The sequence below is a fragment of the Channa argus genome, chromosome 15 (assembly GCF_033026475.1).
Source record: "Channa argus isolate prfri chromosome 15, Channa argus male v1.0, whole genome shotgun sequence".
Lineage (NCBI taxonomy): Eukaryota > Metazoa > Chordata > Actinopteri > Anabantiformes > Channidae > Channa > Channa argus.
Genome location: NC_090211.1, coordinates 21,396,097 through 21,406,946, shown reverse-complemented (window position 1 = coordinate 21,406,946; position 10,850 = coordinate 21,396,097). Strand labels below are relative to the sequence as shown.

General features: G+C 40.1%; 1 protein-coding gene across 1 annotated transcript; it reads right to left on the bottom strand.

Moving 5' to 3' along the window:
• Positions 1–1,918: 1,918 nt before the first annotated feature.
• Positions 1,919–10,403, bottom strand: LOC137100149 (cell surface glycoprotein MUC18-like). The gene is made up of 16 exons (XM_067477784.1): positions 10,361–10,403; positions 9,345–9,478; positions 8,178–8,409; positions 8,000–8,070; positions 7,819–7,906; positions 7,349–7,516; positions 7,019–7,245; positions 6,650–6,794; positions 6,407–6,546; positions 6,105–6,263; positions 5,655–5,889; positions 5,068–5,229; positions 4,010–4,045; positions 2,866–3,028; positions 2,567–2,679; positions 1,919–2,227 (listed from the first exon to the last, which is right to left on the bottom strand). The coding sequence occupies exons 1-15, from the start codon at positions 10,401–10,403 to the stop codon at positions 2,604–2,606; spliced, it is 2,079 nt and encodes a 692-aa protein (XP_067333885.1). The 3' UTR covers positions 1,919–2,227; positions 2,567–2,603.
• Between the last annotated feature and the right edge of the window lie 447 nt (positions 10,404–10,850).

Below are 10,850 nucleotides of genomic sequence, written 5' to 3'. Positions count from 1 at the left end.
TAGTTCTGAGTCCTTAAGTGAGTCTAAAGTGATCAAACAGTGTTTGATCAGCCTTCAGTTCATCACGTTGTTAGGAACCTGTGTTATCTCCACTAGATGAACTAGTTCAAGTCTCAATTGAAGGACGGGTTCTATATTTTAGAGTTACTGCTGAATAGAAAGGAGAGAAAGTCAGGATGCTACAGAAACATGGAGAAAGGAAAGAAAATCCACAGAAACTGTCCATCTTACAGTTTTAACATGCAGAATCGAATATTGGAACCTGTTATATATTAAGTAAAATGTGTCTGGGTAAATGTTGTATGAAGTAAATCAAAAATTATAACCAAAAAATGATTCAATGTGCCTGCAGCTTCTCACCTTTTGTCTCCTATACAACTCAACTGCATTGTTCTGTCTTCAGAATGAGGGCAAACAGATTAAAGCTCATTTTCTGTTCTCATGACATTTCATCCTGAGTCCAATATAATGTAATGAGTCACAAAAAGTGAAGTAGAGAGTGAAAGCAGACGTATCTACACCATGGATCAATCAATGCACACCTGAGCACACCTGATCCAGGTAATCAGCAGTGGCTAGTGGGAAAACAAGCAGGTTTGCAGCCCCCAAGGCCCAGAGGTCAACACTCCTGCTCTAAATCAAAAGACAATTAACCAAAATTGATGGGAATTTTTGGGAAAGTAAATCTATCTATCTAATATCTAGATATTTTCTGAATGACGATATGTCAAACGTTCTGCCATTTACATACTGGAGTTTGTCGACATGAATCGCACAGTTTAGGCACAGCTGACTTAAATGTTTCTGGCCAGGCAGTGTGTACCTTGAGTCTAAAGTAACATTGTACAAAGACAGTTTGAAACCGTCTGGACATGGACATGTGAATATGACATCCAGTTCATCATCTGCTAAGAGACTTTATGTTTTGTTCTGAATGTGTTTCAAAGGAGTAATTTCCTGTGTGGTCAAGTGAGGCATCATTTGTTTTTATTGTTCCTGTTCTTATCCCGTGAGTTCAGGGTCCCCCTATCAGACCCTATCAGCCTGAGAGACAGTGTGACCCATTTTTGTTATTTCACTAATTTGTAGATGAAAACAAATGATGACAGACAGGAATGAGCCTACAGAACATCAGATGTTGGCTTCACAATATTTAGCTACTTAGTAGCTGAATAGTTCTTTCTCCTCTGATAAAAAAGTTACCCAACGTGTCTTTGCCCGTGTTATTTACTGTGGGTGTGGACATTGGTAGAATGTGGAGCTTTAGTTGTCTTGTCTGCTTTCAAATGCGAATGCTGCCATATTATATTGTCTTTTACATTTGCTACTTTGTATCATGTAACTCGTGATCCTCCAGACAAGAGTCATACTGCTGAAAACCTTTGTTGAATGCAGATACATCACTGAGCAAAAATGAACTGACCTGTCTTGCAAAGTGAGTTTCATGTTCAGATGCCCCACAGCTGCAGTATTTTTATTTCAATTTGGATTCATTCTTGGATATGGACGTATTTTGACAGAGCAACTCTGGGATATTCAGGAAATGATCTCACACCACCTCTGAAATGCACTAAATAACCATCTTCCTTTATAGAATATGCTGATCATCCACTACATTAATATGACTGTTTGACTTTAATGGTCTTAGAAGAATAGATTCTTCTACACATAATTAATGTTTGTAATTTGTTCAAAGTGTTGGTTGAACACTTTATTCTAAATGGATAATAAATGTTTGAATTGATTTGCAGTGAGAAGGGCAGCTTGGGGCCTACTGCTTCTATTCCAACTACTCTTTTATACGTTAGAGACAAATGTCAATAGAAAAGAAATAGCCTGTCTTTAAATCAAACATTTTTATTTGACCTTAGTTTCTTGCAAAGCAGAAACACACAAGCATCAATAAATCACATGTACTCTACTGAATTTACACACATTTTGGAAAAAGAACAATTTCAACATTTATTTTAAAACTTAAAAAAATCAAGAACAAGCAAATAATGTCTTATTGAACAACTTAAAACAAAGACTGAAATCTTCTAACATGTTACATTGTCAGGCCTAACTAGCTCTCAGCGGAAACACAATCAAAAGAGAACAGATCAGAACAAGCACAGGAACAAATGAAGTGTATGATGCAATCACAAAGCAGGCACAGCACATCACCAATCTTTAACCTTTGTCACCTTCACAAACGGTCCAAGGCCACCACCTCCTGCTCCTCCTGCTGGACATAGGAGTCAGTCGTTAGTGTCAGTGTAAGCCCACCTTCACACACACATACACACACTGCACACACATCACATTACTTAGAAGCTCTGATCTACAGAGGAGGAGGAGGAGGAGTTGCTATGGATCAACATCAGAGAAAACAGGAAGTGTTTGTGAACAAGCCAGTAGTTGGCCAAACTTACCTGAAAGAGAAAATGGGGAAATTATAACCCAGGAATCATTTTTCTAGTGCATTAAAGACGTTCTTAAAGCACATAAGTGAGAAAAATGCAGACATTTTCTCTGTGTGTGGTTCCTGTTTTATCCTCAACTATTCATCCACGACAATAGTTACCTGTTCATCAGGGCCGTTGTTGATGACTCCATGGACTCTAGGTCGACAGTTTCCTTACTCTCTGCAACGTGACCATCTCTATCACGTCATCTTTGGGGGTCCTCTCTGAGGTGCTGTTGACAGAAAGGAGGATTGGCACAATAAGTCTTCCCAGGTCCACTTGACTCATAATTTGAACATTTTGGATACAGTCCCAGGATTTAACAGTGCATTTGTTGAAGACTACATGACGACATTTTCTTTTTCTTTCTGAGGATTAATACATATTTACTGTACTGAGTAGCAGAGACAATACTCACATGTCCAGATTCCCTGAGCGTCCAGGTGGGATAATTCCCTTCCTATACAGGAAGTAGAGGACACTGCTGATGGCCAGCAGCAGCAGACACAGTATGATGACTACTATGATCACCCCACTGCCCTTAGCTGCATGAACACACAAACACAGAGAGCAAGAAAATCCTGTTAGTTCACTTCATCTAACAATTGTTCTCATCTCTGAGCTGCTACTTTGACAGCTGCGGTGTTTAAGAGGATTTGACCTTTGCTTCATTGTGTACCAACCACATAAAATAGTTTGGTTTCTTTATTTGTAGAGCACTTTTTGGCTTATCTTTGAATACATCCATACATACATACATTCCTCCAGCTACTCCAGTTTTCTCCCACAGTCCAAAGACATGATGTTAGGTTAATTGGTGACTAAATGACCTGTAGCAGTGAATGTGATTGTGATGATGGTCTTTCTCTGTATGTCTCTCTGTGATGGCCCTGAGACAGACTGGAGACCTGTCCGGGCTGTACCCTGCCTCTCACCCAATGACTTCAGCCCCCTTTTCCTGAATTCTATTGTTCAGATCAGATGTTTGAATTTGTTAAAAACTAAGATTGTGGTATTTATTCTATCACACATACATATTTTATTATACATTATTGATTATTAGATTTTCCACTAGTTGTGTGTAGAAACCGTTTCCTCTGATTGTACAAGTATTTTTAGCTAAGTCAAACTGATCATGTAACACCTGGAAGAGGTTCAGCCCCTCAGGACATCAGTGGATATTTAGAAAAGCAAACAAACATTTATTTTATTAATAATTCTCAAGAGAGAATCAACACTACATGTATTTAGCTTATTTTTGTTTTCTTTCAAAATTCCGGGACATAAAAATAATGTTTTTACCACTGCAGAGCATTCGGGCAGAATATCATGATTGAATTGCTGGAATTTTCTGGTGATCTGACTTTTCATCTTTTATGAAACGGGACATTTAATATGTCAAAGATCTGCCAGCAAACCAAAGAGTCCCTGCATGAAACTATAAATAATGTATGGAATTGTCTCACACAGAACTTAGACTAAAGCGTGAACACAGAAAGAAGAGAGATGGGGCAAAGGGGAAAAGGCATCTGACAAAAGAGCTGTCAGGGCAAAACTCTTACCAGGAGTGAAGGGAGCTGGTGTGGTGACACTGGGAACTGTGAGGAAGAAAAACAACACTTAGAGAGTGAGCGTCTGTCCAAGTCCACCACTGTTAACCCAACACACACACACACACACACACACACACGGAATTACACCCAATCTCATGTCACACTGCAGGTGTAAGGGAAGATTGCTGACTTCATCCACCTGTTGAAGTGACAGCTTTTTGTCCTTCACATACAAACAACTTTCACATAGATCATAGATTCATTCTTGCTTTATTTGAGCAACGATGCTCACGTGATATCAGTCCCCAGAGGGACTAGTGGTAGCACTAAAGATCAGCATGGAGAAAGAAGAGCACAGCTCTCTCACAGGACACACTAGTGAGGGTAACCTGGTAACATTCGTGTCATGTGATTTTTCCCTTAACTGTTGCTAAATGCTGATTAGTGCGAGCTAGTACAAGACACCATCTTCTTGTCTTTGGTGAAAAGAGCTTAGAGAAAAAGACAATCTATGAACTTAGCAAACTGTGCTTTATCCCACTGTTAACAATAAGTAAAGGATTAACAAAATTGGTTTTCAGAGCCTTTAAACTTGATTTAGCAGTTTAAACCTTAATGAGCATTGAGGTCACCCTACGTCTCCTAGTTCATCCCCTAATGTACAATCGCTAGTTTGGTCCCTAGTTAGAAGCCACATTCTACTGCCTGTACCATTAAAGCCCGACAGTGACCAAAACTTTTCAAACAGGCTTTGAAACTTTCAATCCAAAATAACTCAAATGCTGTATGAAAAACCTTTTGCTGGTTATTCCAGATTTCATACACTTAGAATTGGTGAAACACATACAGAAGCACAATGTTCTGACTTTACTGTGGTTGTGCTATTTTGTTTGTTTTTTTCCAATATGATGGAAAAATGAATAACATGAAATCAATTCAACAATTCAAAACCTGGTTGTTCCCTGCACTAGAGAACTGAGAATAAAGATTAATGGTTCACTCGCTAAATGGCCCCTTTTTTAATAATCCATCCACTCATACATGGAAAGTGAGAGAGAAGCTCTTACTGGCTTTAATGTTGAAAGCTTTGACTTCAGTGCCCACGTCATTGGAAACGTTGCAAAGAGCTCTGATGTCCGAGGTGACATTTACTGACACCACACTCTGAGCCACGTACTCGTTCGACTTTCTTACCACCTCCTTCCAGTTCTGTGGAGACACAAACACACCTTGTTGATGAAGAAACCATGTGTTTTATATTGGCACAATAGAAATGCTCTTCACAGCTGGTATAACTACAGTTGGGTGCAAAGCTTTGCATCTGTACCAGAACAAACGTTTCTTCATGAGAAGTGAAAGTGAGTGGAATTTTCATCCCATCAGGCTGCGTATCTCATTTGAATTTAAAGCAAACATCATCTTAAATAATGACACTCTTTGTATTCTCTTTGTATTCATTCAGAAATAATGGCTCCTGCACCTACAGAGAAACGATCTATGTACAAGAAGAAAGCAGGAAACTCTACAATGACTAGAATCAGCCCCCAAATCTGGGTAAGTTGGAAGTCGGACTCTACCATGAGAGAAATTTGAGGGCTTCAATGAAAAACACTGCTCCCACCATTGACATGACTACAAACAAAGCTCCTCTAACAGAAGCAGGTTAGTGCTGTGTCGTGAGCCTTCTTGGTGACCTGGGTGCCGATGATGTTCCAGGAGATGCTGGGCAGTGGAGAGCCTTCAGCCTCACAACTCAGGTTCACCATCCTGCCTATTGCCTCCTCCAGCTGCACTTCCTGATCCTCTCCAACCAGCTGGGGACCACCTAGACACACCCACACACACATATATTTGCTGAGTGACATAAAGCATTTCCTCAGCCCTTTGCCCTCACCTCACCTTAGAATTGAAATTCTTAACCCTCAAACATCCCAGTTCATATCTACTCTCCTTTAATGCTGAGCTAGTGTCAGTGGAAGTCAACGCTTCCTGCACAGATGTTTCACATGAAAAGCCCTCCAGTGACCTGAAAGGGTCCAGTTCACCTTTTTATGGTAGGTTTGGAATGTGAGAAAAAGAGGAGGAGGTGGCTGAGCTAGGGAGCCGTGTGGGGCCACTGACCTCGTACAATGATGTGAACAGAGCCGCTGCTGTGCAAGGCCGGGAAGGAGGGAGCAGAGACCTCACAATGGTACTGTCCTGTTGTTCCATAGGTGGCGTCCTGCAGGTGCAGTGTGTTTCCCGTGCCTACCTGCTTCCCATCCTACACACATGTAAACCATAAACACACACACTAATGCAGCTATTTATTAGCTTTCACATCATCTAAACATATTCATTATCCTTTTCTTTTCTACTGTTTTCAGTAAGATTTTCAATCCAGTCTCTGGTCTACTGTGTACATACCTTGTACCAGACAGTGTGTGTTTTCAGAGAGGACAGGGCATTGCAGGTTGCAGTCAGATCTTCCCCTTTGAGCATCACCTCTGAGTCTTTTGGCACCACAACAGCTGGGTCCAAATCTGAACACAACAAACAGCAAAGAAAAGGAAATCAAATGCTGTAGGAATGGATTTATCGCTTTCTTTCACATGAGACAATCAGTATGGAGGTGGAGTCTTTGTGTGTGTGTGTGAGACCACTTCTCACAGTGCACAGGGAGCTGAATTTCTCCTTTGACGTCTGCGTATTCGTCAGAGTCCAGAGGGCGACACTGATAGATTCCGCTGTGGTTTCGTGACACCGGTGACAGGATCAACACGTGGCCACTGCTCTCCAAGTCCACATCCTGGTCCTGCACAAAAATGAATGAAAGTTGTCATCTCTGTCCATGTTGTGGAATGTTACTAGCTAACGCCAACAATCTCAAGGGGACAGGGAGTGTAAAAAGAATAGTTTCCCTAACCTTACTGGATTTCAAGTTTTAATGTTGCACACTGCATGTGATACTCATCATGTGGTGAAACAATGCAGCTGCAATTCCCAACAGACTCCATTAGGGGGATTCAGTGGGCCGACAATATATTTAGGCCCAATATCTAAACCCACGGTATTTGAAAGTAGAGATGGAGGCAGACAAGGCCGAACCGATATTACACCACGTACTGTGAAACTTACTTGTTTTCTGTGGAAAATGAAGGATGGAGGGGGGTTGCCGTCACCATGGCAACGCAGCTCCACTGTATCCCCCTCTTTGACCAAGCCCTGGGGCGACTCCCTCCACATCTCCACCTTGGTGCTAGGGTCTAAACACACACACACACACACTCAAATTAAGAAGGCTTATTCAGCGAGCTGCTAAAGTCATTTTACAAGGTCATTTCCAAGAAAGGCTCAACGTTAACTCACAGTAAACAGTGATGTTGACGCTGTTGGACTCCAACGTTCTGACGCCTCCTGGGACAAAGAAGCTGACCTCACAGGAGAAATAGGCATCTTCATCCTCCCTCACCGCTTTATACTCCAATGTGCTCTGGACGGAGAAAAAGCCTCTGGGATCTCTGCTCACATTTGCATCTGTCAAACACAATACAGATGTTTAGTGTAACAATGGACAGAAGTTCTATGAAACTGACACCTATTGCTGTAGAGGTCACAAAGTGCATATTCCAACTGTTTCTCTGTCGCTGTCAGCTGGTAATTAGGTGATCTAGACATCTGGTCCTCATGATTACAACCCTGGCAAGACTACAGCTGCTATCAGGCTTTAATAGAAACACACTGATGCTTCACATTAACAGCTTCGATTGCTAACAGAAAATTCAAAGTGTGATACAGGTGAGACCCAGACACATTATTCATCTACACTTTGCACTTACGTCCTGCTGAGGACATCAGTGGCATGCTGTTCTTGTACCAGGTGATGTTGGGCTCAGGGAAGCTGTTACGAACCTCACATGATGCAACCTGGATGGAAAGTCACATTGGCCAATCTTTAGCAGCACTGTACAGGAAACTTGATTTCAGGGACTAACAGTGTCTAAGATTAAGTAGGCCCACCTTAGATGGCATCTCATTGGTCACAGATATTCCTGTCATAACATCCTTGATCACTGGGGCGTCTGGAGGAGCTGAGTTAGAAAAAGAATAATTACAAATCTTACAGATTGGAATGTTCCTTTAAACAACAGCTATTTTGAAATCCATTTAATGTTTGGTGGGTTTCCTTACCAAACACTCTGAGATCGGTTGAGATCGGTCGTGACCACAGCAAACCCAAAGACCTTCTCCTGCACGTGGCAGATAAACTGCCTGTTGTCAGAGAGCTGGACATTCTGGATGGTGAGTTGAGCTTCCTGATGGTCCAAAGTCACATTGATCCGATCACTGTAGTCCGTGTTGTCGAGTACTTCCTGTTCTTTGTCATCACCGTAGAAGATCAGTGTCCATGAGCCCGTGATGTCAGGTCTCTGCAGAAAAGAGGACATGTAGTCAGGCTGACACATCACCTTTAACTGTGTATCATGGAGTAAAATGCTGAGTAAAATGTGTGTCCAGCTGACTGCTGCTGTGAAACAAACATACAATGTGAGCCATCGCTCAGCTGAGTCAGTCTGATTCAGACACATTTCGTCTTGTTAAAAATCTCAAATTCTCAAATAATTTTGGTTTTTGCATATATTTATTTTTTTGCACTTGTCCTTAATGTCTGTCCCATGTTTCACTGGGACCCATATGTCCCTCAAACTGAATATTAAATCAAAAGTTGTATAATTTCTTCTAACATCACCAGAATAGGTCTTTGTTTTAGGTATTATGGAATGTGGAACAAGTTTTGAAGGTGCTGAAAGCAATAAATGCATCAATTAGTTATTATTAATACATTTATTTTGTTTAGAAATATACTATAATTATATATAGTTATTACTCTGTGGATACACTTTTAGGATAACATATGATATTGATTGATAGATTCTATGAGTTCAGCCCTGAATGACACATTCTTCAACACTACACTGATAGAAAAGTTATTCACTCACACAGCCTGTGTGTCTCCTTTGTCCTGACAATATGATTAAAGTGAACACAATCAAAAGCTGCCTGCAGGACAAACATTGATGTTGATGTAAAATTTCCATTGGAAATAAATTCTCTCTTATAAAAAAATGGTTTTATTGTTATGCTGCATTATAGCTTAGATTTGTCTGTGGTTTATTTTATGTTTTCAACTTTTTTTTATCGTTTTTTATTGTTGAGTCGACAATAAGGGAGGCAATTAAATAGCCTGATGATTCAATTACAGTTGTGGGTCACTGGCCATGATTCAAATGACTGACTTTTAAGCAGCAGACCTACACAAGAAGTGAGCAGTTGAATTGTGTCAGAGAGTTTCAGTTATACTCACCACAAACCACTGGACAAATAAATCACTGGGCTGATTGTTCCCATCAGTGACGTTATACTGGCAGAGGATTTGAGCAGAGTCACCCAGGTAAACCTCAACAGTCTCCTGTGTTGTCAGCTCCACCTTTGTCCAGGCTGAAAAACACATAGACATGCACATAAATCCACTACACAGTCAGCATTGGTTCTTCCTGACCTACATCTAATTCTGATTGTGACCCTCAATCCTAATTGTGCTCACATCTGGCTTTAGATTCCCTGCATTCATTAACAGGAAAGGTCAGTACAGTCCCTGATCCCTCCCTCGACTGTAACTTCTTGTAGCAGCCAATGGATTTGTCATCACAGTCTAAGAAAAAGTGTCACTTTACTGCTGAATCTTTTCTGTTTTTAATGTCATGAAATAAAGTATCTGTGAGTACAAACCATCTGAAGGTGGAATTATCAAGCTCCTCAAAAGTGGAACTTAAGCTCGGTTTAGTCTTTAGGACTACAATTAAAAACTATCTTCTATTAATATGGGTTAACTTTAGCTGCACTTTACAGATGTATTATGTTGGAAACTGTCACAGTTTAGTGTTGGCAAATACTGAGGGACACAAAAGAACAAGAGCACAAACATAGACATTTACTTTTGAATAAGTGTTTTAAATATGAAGAAAACCACTTTGCAAGACCGAGACCTTGGTGTTTTAAGAGTCCAGCTGCCACCCTGCTGCTCCCCCCCCACCACCCTGTCAGCCCTCCTCACAAACAATCATTTTCTGGCCTGTGCTCGGCCAACCGTTCCTTTTTTTTTTTGAGCATTCAAATATCAGGACCTTGATAGTTACTGAATTAGAATAATCAGCACAGACAATATTTCAGCAATGCAATGTTTTTACTGGAATTATGCTTAATATTCTTAATATTCTGTTAAGACATGTTTGTCATACAAAATACAATCTAAATACAATCTAATTGAAAAATCTTCATATATTCCTTAAGTACTGGAAAACAGGACTTTGTTTAACTCACCTATATAGAGAAAAACCACAAATGTTCTTTTCAGGAAAGCCATGTCCGCGTTGCTCGTCGTATCACACCAAAGTGGCTTCTTTACTTGAACTTACCAGAAACCCGCAGGAACTACAATCAAAGTATCATTTTATTCTGAAGCAGCTTATCAGTCATGTAACAGTTTCAGCATTCTTTGCGTTTCTTACGTCACCAAAAGTTTAATTGGAATGTTGCAATATTGATACAAATGTAATAAAATCATTCTTTTACATAATTTAATAATTTAAACTGGCTGTATGAACATAAAAAATAAAAAAAATAAAATGGTGAAAACACGTTCAACTAACAACCACAAACAACAAAATATATTTTTTATTAAATGGCCAAAATCACATGGGTAAGAATAATAACTACCTAGAATCACATCTGGTAGATTCTAAGTAATAATCTCAATTAAGAGCTGGAAAACTACATGTTAATTGAATAATAATATTGCAGCTCCTCAGCA